General features: G+C 47.9%; 1 protein-coding gene and 1 pseudogene across 2 annotated transcripts; one reads left to right on the top strand and one right to left on the bottom strand.

Moving 5' to 3' along the window:
* Positions 1–5,177: 5,177 nt before the first annotated feature.
* On the bottom strand, positions 5,178–7,134 carry LOC145859590 (uncharacterized; annotated as a pseudogene).
* On the top strand, positions 6,750–12,560 carry LOC106566260 (uncharacterized). 2 transcript variants are annotated; one of them, XM_045692108.2, is made up of 3 exons: positions 6,750–7,554; positions 11,659–11,846; positions 12,165–12,560. In XM_045692108.2, exons 1-3 carry the CDS (start codon positions 7,298–7,300, stop codon positions 12,281–12,283), a joined length of 564 nt encoding a protein of 187 aa, XP_045548064.2. In that variant the 5' UTR covers positions 6,750–7,297; the 3' UTR covers positions 12,284–12,560. The 2 variants fall into 2 exon arrangements, with proteins under 2 accessions (XP_045548064.2, XP_045548065.2); XM_045692109.2 differs by having other exon boundaries at positions 6,758–7,554; positions 11,659–11,834.
* The last annotated feature ends 1,434 nt before the right edge of the window (positions 12,561–13,994 follow it).

Below are 13,994 nucleotides of genomic sequence, written 5' to 3'. Positions count from 1 at the left end.
CAGCCTGATATGGACAGTGATGGTGCAGAGATGGCAGGTTAACAGCCTGATATGAACAGTGATGGTGTAGAGATGGCAGGTTAACAGCCTGATATGGACAGTGATGGTGTAGAGATGGCAGGTTAACAGCCTGATATAGACAGTGATGGTGTAGAGATGGCAGGTTAACAGCCTGATATGGACAGTGATGGTGCAGAGATGGCAGGTTAACAGCCTGATATGGACAGTGATGGTGTAGAGATGGCAGGTTAACAGCCTGATATGGACAGTGATGGTGTAGAGATGGCAGGTTAACAGCCTGATATGGACAGTGATGGTGTAGAGATGGCAGGAGCAGGTTAACAGCCTGATATGGACAGTGATGGTGTAGAGATGGCAGGTTAAAAGCCTGATATGGACAGTGATGGTGCAGAGATGGCAGGTTAACCGCCTGATATGGACAGTGATGGTGTAGAGATGGCAGGAGCAGGTTAACAGCCTGATATGGACAGTGATGGTGTAGAGATGGCAGGTTAACAGCCTGATATGGACAGTGATGGTGTAGAGATGGCAGGTTAACAGCCTGATATGGACAGTGATGGTGTAGAGATGGCAGGTTAACAGCCTGATATGGACAGTGATGGTGTAGAGATGGCAGGAGCAGGTTAACAGCCTGATATGGACAGTGATGGTGTAGAGATGGCAGGAGCAGGTTAACAGCCTGATATGGACAGTGATGGTGTAGAGATGGCAGGAGCAGGTTAAAGGCCTGATATGGACAGTGATGGTGTAGAGATGGCAGGTTAACAGCCTGATATGAGACAGTGATGGTGCAGAGATGGCAGGTTAACAGCCTGATATGGACAGTGATGGTGTAGAGATGGCAGGTTAACAGCCTGATATGGACAGTGATGGTGTAGAGATGGCAGGTTAACAGCCTGATATGGACAGTGATGGTGTAGAGATGGCAGGAGCAGGTTAACAGCCTGATATGGACAGTGATGGTGTAGAGATGGCAGGTTAACAGCCTGATATGGACAGTGATGGTGTAGAGATGGCAGGTTAACAGCCTGATATGGACAGTGATGGTGTAGAGATGGCAGGAGCAGGTTAACAGCCTGATATGGACAGTGATGGTGTAGAGATGGCAGGAGCAGGTTAACAGGCCTGATATGGACAGTGATGGTGTAGAGATGGCAGGTTAACAGCCTGATATAGACAGTGATGGTGTAGAGATGGCAGGTTAACAGCCTGATATAGACAGTGATGGTGTAGAGATGGCAGGTTAACAGCCTGATATGGACAGTGATGGTGTAGAGATGGCAGGTTAACAGCCTGATATGAGACAGTGATGGTGTAGAGATGGCAGGTTAACAGCCTGATATGGACAGTGATGGTGTAGAGATGGCAGGTTAACAGCCTGATATGGACAGTGATGGTGCAGAGATGGCAGGTTAAAAGCCTGATATGGACAGTGATGGTGTAGAGATATGGCAGGAGCAGGTTAACAGCCTGATATGGACAGTGATGGTGCAGAGATGGCAGGTTAACAGCCTGATATGGACAGTGATGGTGTAGAGATGGCAGGTTAACCTGTTAGGGCTAGGGGGCAGTATTGTCAGCCGGATAAAAAACGTACCCGATTTAATCTGGTTACTACTCCTGCCCAGTAACTTGAATATGTATATAATCATTGGCTTTGGATAGAAAACACCCTAAAGTTTCTAAAACTGTTTGAATGGTGTCTGTGAGTATAACAGAACTCATATGGCAGGCCAAAACCTGAGAAGATTTCAAGCAGGAAGTGGCCTGTCTGAGAAGTAGTGTTTCATCTTGGCTCTTTTTATTGAAGACTCAGGATCTGTGCAATAACGTGACACTTCCTACGTCTTCCATAGGGTCTCAGAGCCCGGGAAAACGTTGAATGATATCGAGGCAGGCTCTGGCTGAAACACTTTATCGCTTTTGGCAAGTGGCCACTCAGAGTACTATGGGCTTAGGCGCGTGCCCGCTTCGACCGAATGGTTTCTTTTCCTTTGTCTGTTTACCTAAACGCAGAGTCCCGGTCGGAATATTATCGCTTTTTTATGAGAAAAATGGCATAAAAATTGATTTTAAACAGCGGTTGACATGCTTCGAAGTACGGTAATGGAATATTTAGATTTTTTTTGTCACGAATTGCGCCATGCTCGCCACCCTTATTTACCCTTTCGGATAGTGTCTGGAACGCACGAACAAAACGCCGCTATTTGGATATAACGATGGATTATTTTGGACCAAACCAACATTTGTTATTGAAGTAGAAGTCCTGGGAGTGCATTCTGACGAAGACAACAAAGGTAATAAAAATGTTCTTATAGTAAATCTGACTTTGGTGAGTGCTAAACTTGCTGGGTGTCTAAATAGCTAGCCCTGTGATGCCGGGCTATCTACTGAGAATATTGCAAAATGTGCTTTCACCGAAAAGCTATTTTAAAATCGGACATATCGAGTGCATAGAGGAGTTCTGTATCTATAATTCTTAAAATAATTGTTATGCTTTTTGTGAACGTTTATCGTGAGTAATTTAGTAAATTCACCGGCAGTGTTCGGTGGGAATGCTAGTCACATGCTAGTCACATGCTAATGTAAAAAGCTGTTTTTTGATATAAATATGAACTTGATTGAACAAAACATGCATGTATTGTATAACATAATGTCCTAGGGTTGTCATCTGATGGAGATCATCAAAGGTTAGTGCTGCATTTAGCTGTGGTTTGGGTTTATGTGACATTATATGCTAGCTTGAAAAATGGGTGTCTGATTATTTCTGGCTCGGTACTCTGCTGACATAATCTAATGTTTTGCTTTCGTTGTAAAGCCTTTTTGAAATCGGACAGTGTGGTTAGATTAACGAGAGTCTTGTCTTTAAAATGCTGTAAAATAGTCATATTTTTTAAAAATTGAAGTAATAGCATTTCTAAGGTATTTGAATAACGCGCCACAGGATTCAACTGGCTGTTGAGTAGGTGGGACGCAAGCGTCCCACCTAGCCCATAGAGGTTAACAGCCTGATATGGACAGTGATGGTGTAGAGATGGCAGGTTAACAGCCTGATATGGACAGTGATGGTGTAGAGATGGCAGGGCGGTTAACAGCCTGATATGGACAGTGATGGTGTAGAGATGGCAGGTTAACAGCCTGATATGGACAGTGATGGTGTAGAGATGGCAGGAGCAGTGGAATAGAGATACTAATACAGAGAAAAGTCTGGGAGTGGAGGACTGCAGGAAGGGACATGAGAGAGGAGGCTATTTTTATTATTTTATTATTATTACAAGATTAATGGTGGGATAGGAAAGCATCCAACAGGAAATTGTGATTTTTGCCAGGAAACAGAGACCGTGGAGCATGTACTGATACAATGTGGGCAGTATCAGAGGGATGGAGAGAGGCTGAGGTCCAGTATGAGAGGGAAAGAGCGAGGCTGAGGTCCAGTATCAGAGGGAAAGAGCGAGGCTGAGGTCCAGTATCACAGGGATAGAGAGAGGCTGAGGTCCAGTATCAGAGGGATAGAGAGAGGCTGAGGTCCAGTATCAGAGGGAAAGAGAGAGGCTGAGGTCCAGTATCAGAGGGAAAGAGAGAGGCTGAGGTCCAGTATCAGAGGGAAAGAGAGAGGCTGAGGTCCAGTATCAGAGGGATAGAGAGAGGCTGAGGTCCAGTATCAGAGGGATGGAGAGAGGCTGAGGTCCAGTATGAGAGGGAAAGAGCGAGGCTGAGGTCCAGTATCAGAGGGAAAGAGAGAGGCTGAGGTCCAGTATCAGAGGGATAGAGAGAGGCTGAGGTCCAGTATCAGAGGGATAGAGAGAGGCTGAGGTCCAGTATCAGAGGGAAAGAGAGAGGCTGAGGTCCAGTATCAGAGGGAAAGAGAGAGGCTGAGGTCCAGTATCAGAGGGAAAGAGAGAGGCTGAGGTCCAGTATCAGAGGGAAAGAGAGAGGCTGAGGTCCAGTATCACAGGGAAAGAGAGAGGCTGAGGTCCAGTATCAGAGGGATGGAGAGAGGCTGAGGTCCAGTATCAGAGGGAAAGAGAGAGGCTGAGGTCCAGTATCAGAGGGAAAGAGAGAGGCTGAGGTCCAGTATCAGAGGGAAAGAGAGAGGCTGAGGTCCAGTATCAGAGGGAAAGAGCGAGGCTGAGGTCCAGTATCAGAGGGAAAGAGAGAGGCTGAGGTCCAGTATCAGAGGGAAAGAGAGAGGCTGAGGTCCAGTATCAGAGGGAAAGAGAGAGGCTGAGGTCCAGTATCAGAGGGTAAGAGAGAGGCTGAGGTCCAGTATCAGAGGGAAAGAGAGAGGCTGAGGTCCAGTATCAGAGGGAAAGAGAGAGGCTGAGGTCCAGTATCAGAGGGAAAGAGATGGGCTGAGGTCCAGTATCAGAGGGAAAGGGATATAGGATTATTAGTTTAAAGATTAAATTGATTAGAACGTCATTAGATATAGTCTTAAATATTTAATATTTTTTAAGAGCAACGGGGTCCATCTCTGGGATTCTTTCATCAGTTTTGGCTCATTGGACAGGTCAGAGTCTGTTTGAAGGTGTTGAGTGTTTTTTTTAGCTACTGTAATTGAGTACTGACAGTGTCTTCTGTGGAAGGTGCAAGTTACCTAAAAAAATATCAAATCTTGCAATTTTAATCTCAAACCAAATTCCTGCCTTTAGCTGTTGAAAATAGTTTTCTTTTTTTGTCAGGGGATAATGACCTTGGACCCCACTACCGGTTTTGGGATAAACCTCTAAATATCTTAAAATCCTAGAAACTTCCCCTGGTTATTGAACTCAACCTGCAGGAGGTTTGTTGTGATTGAGTTGGGGGGGGACAGCTGCAGGCAAGGCTCTGACAGATGGGTGTGTCTTGGTGGTGCCAAGGGGTCCCCCCAACCCAACCCAACCCTTACCTATTTTAAATGTCAGCTTCAATTGGGTAGGGATGTCCCAAGGATCCCGGATAGCAAGGATAGTGGATGGCATACCAGAGTGTTGGCAAACATGCACACACCTTAAGAAAAACAGTGTTGCCGGGTAAATCAGTACTCTTCTATATAGACGGTATGCACAAGTTTTCAGACCCATATTAAACCTATTCCTGGAATAAAAATGGAGATTCTCTTTAAAGTATCATTGCTCAGCAGGGACCACAGTATGCAGACTCACAGAGAGAAAACACTACTTTAACATTACAGCGCCATCATCTGGACTGGAAGCAGAACTGCTCTCACTCCTTCTGTATATGCTGTGTTCCATCATGTTCTGTAGTTCTGTGAGTCTGGCTGGTGGGGGCACTGTGAGTCTGGCTGGTGGGGGCACTGTGAGTCTGGCACTGTGAGTCTGGCTGGTGGGGGCACTGTGAGTCTGGCACTGTGAGTCTGGCTGGTGGGGGCACTGTGAGTCTGGCTGGTGGGGGCACTGTGAGTCTGGCTGGTGGGGGCACTGTGAGTCTGGCTGGTGGGGGCATGGTGGGGGCACTGTGAGTCTGGCTGGTGGGGGCACTGTGAGTCTGGCTGGTGGGGGCACTGTGAGTCTGGCACTGTGAGTCTGGCTGGTGGGGGCACTGTGAGTCTGGCTGGTGGGGGCACTGTGAGTCTGGCTGGTGGGGGCACTGTGAGTCTGGCGCTGGCTGGTGGGGGCACTGTGAGTCTGGCTGGTGGGGGCACTGTGAGTCTGGCTGGTGGGGGCACTGTGAGTCTGGCACTGTGAGTCTGGCTGGTGGGGGCACTGTGAGTCTGGCTGGTGGGGGCACTGTGAGTCTGGCTGGTGGGGGCACTGTGAGTCTGGCTGGTGGGGGCACTGTGAGTCTGGCTGGTGGGGGCACTGTGAGTCTGGCACTGTGAGTCTGGCTGGTGGGGCTGTGAGTCTGGCTGGTGGGGGCACTGTGAGTCTGGCACTGTGAGTCTGGCTGGTGGGGGCACTGTGAGTCTGGCTGGTGGGGGCACTGTGAGTCTGGCTGGTGGGGGCACTGTGAGTCTGGCACTGTGAGTCTGGCTGGTGGGGGCACTGTGAGTCTGGCTGGTGGGGGCACTGTGAGTCTGGCACTGTGAGTCTGGCTGGTGGGGGCACTGTGAGTCTGGCTGGTGGGGGCACTGTGAGTCTGGCACTGTGAGTCTGGCTGGTGGGGGCACTGTGAGTCTGGCTGGTGGGGGCACTGTGAGTCTGGCTGGTGGGGGCACTGTGAGTCTGGCTGGTGGGGGCACTGTGAGTCTGGCTGGTGGGGGCACTGTGAGTCTGGCTGGTGGGGGCACTGTGAGTCTGGCACTGTGAGTCTGGCTGGTGGGGGCACTGTGAGTCTGGCTGGTGGGGGCACTGTGAGTCTGGCTGGTGGGGGCACTGTGAGTCTGGCACTGTGAGTCTGGCTGGTGGGGGCACTGTGAGTCTGGCTGGTGGGGGCACTGTGAGTCTGGCTGGTGGGGGCACTGTGAGTCTGGCACTGTGAGTCTGGCTGGTGGGGGCACTGTGAGGCTGGCTGGTGGGGGCACTGTGAGTCTGGCTGGTGGGGGCACTGTGAGTCTGGCACTGTGAGTCTGGCTGGTGGGGGCACTGTGAGTCTGGCTGGTAAAATGAAATCTGTTTTCTACACACACACACACACACACACACACACACACACACACACACACACACACACACACACACACAAAGGCACCTGTCTGGAACGTTCTGGTCTCTGATTGGTTAACCATAGAGGGAGAGAGAGAGAGAAACCTGACAGACTGTTCTTAGGTTTCTGAATCTGAGCCACAAGGTTACGTTAGGTTTCTGAATCTGAGCCACAAGGTTACGTTAGGTTTCTGAATCTGAGCCACAAGGTTACGTTAGGTTTCTGAATCTGAGCCACAAGGTTACGTTAGGTTTCTGAATCTGAGCCACAAGGTTACGTTAGGTTTCTGAATCTGAGCCACAAGGTTACGTTAGGTTTCTGAATCTGAGCCACAAGGTTACGTTAGGTTTCTGACTGAGATAATACCTGTGGAAAAGCAGACAGAGTTCTGGTTCAGTGAGGGAGAAGATACATTTTCCGGAAGTCTCCACTCTGAAACCAACCAGGACAGGATACTAGAACAGCAGAACCAGCCAACCAGTGAAGCAACAGCCTTTTCTACAGACAGGTCAGAACAGTACAGGACATTCTAGAACATTCTAGAACATAAACTAGCATTCTAGAACAGAACAGGGCATTTTAGAACATTCTAGAACATAAACTAGCATTCTAGAACAGAACAGGGCATTTTAGAACAGGACACTCTAGAAGAGTACAGGACATTCTAGAACTGGACAGAACAATCTAGAGGATGAGGAACCTCCTGACCACCGAGAACCAGAACTGTTACCGGGAGCAGATAGAGAAGGAGCGTTACACCCGGCTGGCCTGGAAGAGCCGCTACGGACGAGACTACCCCACCAGCTTCGTCTCCCGCAGGGCCAATGAGCAGCTAGCGCTGAGGCTCCCTGAGCTCCCTCTGAACACCACCCCCACGACTAAGACCATCCTGCCACCTGTGTTATCTACCCTGGAGAGGAGGAGAGAGGTTGCAGTGCCCTTGGACAGGTGAGTGAATTAATACATTTTATTTGACACATTTTAAATACAACTAGAGTTGCCTCAGCCACAGGAGGAAAACAATTATTGATTTTGCCGACTACGCAGAAATGTGTGTGGTAACCTAAGCTCAGTGGTGGAAAAAGTTCCCAATTGTCATATTTGAGTAAAAGTAAAGCTACCTCAATTAGAAAATGACCAAATAAAAGTGCCCAGTAAAATACTTCTTAAGTATTCAAGTATCTAGTTTAAAATGTATTTATGTATCAAAAGTAAATGCTATACATCAAATTGCTTATATTTCCATTTTTTTTTAACTTTTTTAAAATTCTTTTCGGACAGCAAGGGCCATCCTCCAAAACACTCAGACAAAATGTATAAAATGCAGAACTTGTGTTTTGTGAGTCCGACAGATCAGAGGCAGTAGAGATGATGCATTCTCTTGATAAGTGTGTAAATTGGACAATTTTTTTCTGTCATGGCTGAGCATTTGGAATGTCATGAGTTATTTTGGGTGTCCAGGGACTTACTTTACTTCACTGCCTAGGGGTCTAAGGGGCCTGAGCCTAGGGGCCTAGGGGTCTAAGGGGCCTGAGCCTAGGGGCCTAGGGGTCTAAGGGGCCTGAGCCTAGGGGCCTAGGGGTCTAAGGGGCCTGAGCCTAGGGGCCTAGGGGTCTAAGGGGCCTGAGCCTAGGGGCCTAGGGGGCCTGAGCCTAGGGGCCTAGGGGTCTAAGGGGCCTGAGCCTAGGGGCCTAGGGGTCTAAGGGGCCTGAGCCTAGGGGCCTAGGGGTCTAAGGGGCCTGAGCCTAGGGGCCTAGGGGTCTAAGGGGCCTAAGCCTAGGGGCCTAAGGGGCCTAAACCTAGGGGCCTAAGGGGCCTAAGCCTAAGGGCCTAAACCTAGGGGCATAAGGGGCCTAAGGGGCCTAAGCCTAGGGGCCTAAGGGGCCTAAGGGGCCTAAGCCTAGGGGCCTAAGGGGCCTAGGGGCCTAAGGGGCCTAAGCCTAGGGGCCTAAACCTAGGGGCCTAAGCCTAGGGGCCTAAGGGGCCTAAACCTAGGGGCCTAAGGGGCCTAGGGGCCTAAGGGGCCTAAGCCTAGGGGCCTAAGGGGCCTAGGGGCCTAAGGGGCCTAAGCCTAGGGGCCTAAGCCTAGGGGCCTAAGGGGCCTAGGGGCCTAAACCTAGGGGCCTAAGGGGCCTGAGCCTAGGGGCCTAGGGGCCTAAGGGGCCTAAACCTAGGGGCACAAGAGTCGGCTACGCCACCTTTTTGGTTTAATGAAAAGGAACTCAACCTTTTAAGACGGACCTATTCAGTCCCTACACTACACAGTACAGTACACAGTACAGTACACAGTATTCAGTTGTCCCTACAGTACACAGTACAGTACACAGTATTCAGTTGTCCCTTCAGTACACAGTACAGTACACAGTATTCAGTTGTCCCTACACTACACAGTACAGTACACAGTATTCAGTTGTCCCTACAGTACACAGTACAGTACACAGTATTCAGTTGTCCCTACAGTACACAGTACAGTACACAGTATTCAGTTGTCCCTACAGTACACAGTATTCAGTTGTCCCTACAGTACACAGTACAGTACACAGTATTCAGTTGTCCCTACAGTACACAGTACAGTACACAGTATTCAGTTGTCCCTACAGTACACAGTACAGTACACAGTATTCAGTTGTCCCTACAGTACACAGTATTCAGTTGTCCCTACAGTACACAGTACAGTACACAGTATTCAGTTGTCCCTACAGTACACAGTATTCAGTTGTCCCTACAGTTCACAGTATTCAGTTGTCCCTACAGTACACAGTACAGTACACAGTATTCAGTTGTCCCTACAGTACACAGTACAGTACACAGTATTCAGTTGTCCCTACAGTACACAGTATTCAGTTGTCCCTACAGTACACAGCACAGTACACAGTATTCAGTTGTCCCTACAGTACACAGCACAGTACACAGTATTCAGTTGTCCCTACAGTACACAGTACAGTACACAGTATTCAGTTGTCCCTACAGTACACAGCACAGTACACAGTATTCAGTTGTCCCTACAGTACACAGTACAGTACACAGTATTCAGTTGTCCCTACAGTACACAGTACAGTACACAGTATTCAGTTGTCCCTACAGTACACAGTACAGTACACAGTATTCAGTTGTCCCTACAGTACACAGTACAGTACACAGTATTCAGTTGTCCCTACAGTACACAGTACAGTACACAGTATTCAGTTGTCCCTACAGTACACAGTACAGTACACAGTATTCAGTTGTCCCTACAGTACACAGTACAGTACACAGTATTCCGTTGTCCCTACAGTACACAGTACAAAGTACAGTACACAGTATTCAGTTGTCCCTACAGTACACAGTACAGTACACAGTACAGTATTCAGTTGTCCCTACAGTACACAGTACAGTACACAGTACAGTATTCAGTTGTCCCTACAGTACACAGTACAGTACACAGTATTCAGTTGTCCCTACAGTACACAGTACAGTACACAGTATTCAGTTGTCCCTACAGTACACAGTACAGTACACAGTATTCAGTTGTCCCTACAGTACACAGTACAGTACACAGTATTCAGTTGTCCCTACAGTACACAGTACAGTACACAGTATTCAGTTGTCCCTACAGTACACAGTATTCAGTTGTCCCTACAGTACACAGTATTCAGTTGTCCCTACAGTACACAGTATTCAGTTGTCCCTACAGTACACAGTACACGGTATTCAGTTGTCCCTACAGTACACAGTACAGTACACAGTATTCAGTTGTCCCTACAGTACACAGTACAGTACACAGTATTCAGTTGTCCCTACAGTACACAGTATTCAGTTGTCCCTACAGTACACAGTATTCAGTTGTCCCTACAGTACACAGTATTCAGTTGTCCCTACAGTACACAGTATTCAGTTGTCCCTACAGTACACAGTACAGTACACAGTATTCAGTTGTCCCTACAGTACACAGTACAGTACACAGTATTCAGTTGTCCCTACAGTACACAGTACAGTACACAGTATTCAGTTGTCCCTACAGTACACAGTACAGTACACAGTATTCAGTTGTCCCTACGGTACACAGTATTCAGTTGTCCCTTCAGTACACAGTTCAGTACACAGTATTCAGTTGTCCCTACAGTACACAGTATTCAGTTGTTCCTACAGTACACAGTACAGTACACAGTATTCAGTTGTCCCTACAGTACACAGCACAGTACACAGTATTCAGTTGTCCCTTCAGTACACAGTACAGTACACAGTATTCAGTTGTCCCTACAGTACACAGTATTCAGTTGTCCCTACAGTACACTGTATTCAGTTGTCCCTACAGTACACAGTATTCAGTTGTCCCTACAGTACACAGTATTCAGTTGTCCCTACAGTACACAGTATTTAGTTGTCCCTACAGTACACAGTATTCAGTTGTCCCTACAGTACACAGTACAGTACACAGTATTCAGTTGTCCCTACAGTACACAGTACAGTACACAGTATTCAGTTGTCCCTACAGTACACAGTACAGTACACAGTATTCAGTTGTCCCTACAGTACACAGTACAGTACACAGTATTCAGTTGTCCCTACAGTACACAGTACAGTACACAGTATTCAGTTGTCCCTACAGTACACAGTACAGTACACAGTATTCAGTTGTCCCTACAGTACACAGTATTCAGTTGTCCCTACAGTACACAGTATTCAGTTGTCCCTACAGTACGCAGTATTCAGTTGTCCCTACAGTACACAGTACAGTACACAGTATTCAGTTGTCCCTACAGTACACAGTATTCAGTTGTCCCTTCAGTACACAGTACAGTACACAGTATTCAGTTGTCCCTTCAGTACACAGTACAGTACACAGTATTCAGTTGTCCCTACAGTACACAGTACAGTACACAGTATTCAGTTGTCCCTACAGTACACAGTACAGTACACAGTATTCAGTTGTCCCTACAGGCTCAGAAAACACCAGATGAAGACGTTATTAGGAAAAACAGTACAATTCCATATAAAAAAAAAAAAATCTTTGAGGATTTAAAACATATTTAATGTCTACCTAAATGATATTAATAGTTACCTTTAAACCAGGTCACTGAGCGAGGCTCCCCTCGATGAGAGTAGTGACGCCCCAGACCAAGGAATCTCTCTACCAGGGTTTTTCCAAGGAGGGCGCCGCCTGTACCTCCACACACGCACCCTGAAAGACCCAGAGGAGAAGTTTGATCACCTTCTGCTGTCTTCCTGGCACTACGGATGGAGACTGGGTGAGACCTTTGGTAATCTTCTACTTGAAGCTTTAATACTTGTTATAAGCGTGTATGACACTATATGACTATGGATGGAGAGTTGAATGAAATGTACGGTAACACTATACCATTTTAATAACACTTTTACGTCTGCAGGTATAACGCTTCATTACCTGGTTATAAGCATGTATGAGCCTTTATAATGACTATAGATGGAGATTGGTTCTGGGTATTTTATAAAATAAAATTGTGTTTGTTTGAGTATGTTTATCACAAAGCAGTGCATGTTAAAGAAAGATATTTATTAAATGGGGTATTACAAGCGTCGACATTCGGTTCTGTGTCTAGGTGAATACGGAAGAGACTACAGGTCGCCAGCCAATGGAAGATCAGGAGTCGTGAGGAACGCTTTTTACTCCAGGAATGGAATTTTCAATATTCCCTCCGAAACTGATCGCCTTGGATGACGAACGAAAGGCTTCATTTTTCAGCTGGTTTTATACTTTATTATTCGATTCTCTTCATATTGACGACGAATAACTTTAATTTGTTTTCACTGTATAAGTATGCTATCTTTTGTTTGATTTATAACAACTATATTCTCTTCTATAGGATGTACAGATGTGGGTTAGCTATAAATGATGTTCATCTGAAAACACTGTTACTTTACATATACAAACTGTTATAACCGTTGGAGAAAATGTGTTGATATAATAACATCTCGATAAACCTTTTTTCTAGTTATTTGCTGTCAGGTTTGTGTGGTTTAAACATTCCTGTGTGAAAATAATAGATGTGAAAGAGTTGCCAAGCATGAAGAGAAAGCAGGCTGCCACGCTCTACATGAGGAGAAAGCAGGCTGCCACGCTCTACATGAGGAGAAAGCAGGCTGCCACGCTCGACATGAAGAGAAAGCAGGCTGCCACGCTCGACATGAAGAGAAAGCAGGCTGCCACGCTCGACATGAAGAGAAAGCAGGCTGCCACGCTCTACATGAGGAGAAAGCAGGCTGCCACGCTCTACATGAGGAGAAAGCAGGCTGCCACGCTCGACATGAAGAGAAAGCAGGCTGCCACGCTCGACATGAGGAGAAAGCAGGCTGCCACGCTCGACATGAGGAGAAAGCAGGCTGCCACGCTCGATATGAGAAAGCAGGCTGCCACGCTCCACATGAGGAGAAAGCAGGCTGCCACGCTCGACATGAAGAGAAAGCAGGCTGCCACGCTCTACATGAGGAGAAAGCAGGCTGCCACGCTCGACATGAGGAGAAAGCAGGCTGCCACGCTCGACATGAGGAGAAAGCAGGCTGCCACGCTCGATATGAGAAAGCAGGCTGCCACGCTCTACATGAGGAGAAAGCAGGCTGCCACACTCTACATGAGGAGAAAGCAGGCTGCCACACTCTACATGAGGAGAAAGCAGGCTGCCACGCTCTACATGAGGAGAAAGCAGGCTGCCACACTCTACATGAGGAGAAAGCAGGCTGCCACGCTCTACATGAGGAGAAAGCAGGCTGCCACGCTCTACATGAAGAGAAAGCAGGCTGCCACGCTCTACATGAGGAGAAAGCAGGCTGCCACGCTCTACATGAAAAGAAAGCAGGCTGCCACGCTCTACATGAGGAGAAGCAGGCTGCCACACTCTACATGAGGAGAAAGCAGGCTGCCACGCTCTACATGAGGAGAAAGCAGGCTGCCACGCTCGACATGAGGAGAAGCAGGCTGCCACGCTCTACATGAGGAGAAAGCAGGCTGCCACGCTCGATATGAGGAGAAAGCAGGCTGCCACGCTCGATATGAGGAGAAAGCAGGCTGCCACGCTCGACATGAGGAGAAAGCAGGCTGCCACGCTCGACATGAGGAGAAAGCAGGCTGCCACGCTCGATATGAGAAAGCAGGCTGCCACGCTCTACATGAGGAGAAAGCAGGCTGCCACGCTCTACATGAGGAGAAAGCAGGCTGCCACGCTCTACATGAGGAGAAAGCAGGCTGCCACGCTCTACATGAGGAGAAAGCAGGCTGCCACGCTCTACATGAGGAGAAAGCAGGCTGCCACGCTCGACATGAGGAGAAAGCAGGCTGCCACGCTCTACATGAGGAGAAAGCAGGCTGCCACGCTCGACATGAGGAGAAAGCAGGCTGCCACGCTCTACATGAGGAGAAAGCAGGCTGCCACGCT

The sequence above is a fragment of the Salmo salar genome, chromosome 12 (assembly GCF_965601325.2).
Source record: "Salmo salar chromosome 12, fSalSal1, whole genome shotgun sequence".
NCBI lineage: Eukaryota > Metazoa > Chordata > Actinopteri > Salmoniformes > Salmonidae > Salmo > Salmo salar.
This window is presented reverse-complemented; position numbering and strand designations above follow the sequence as displayed.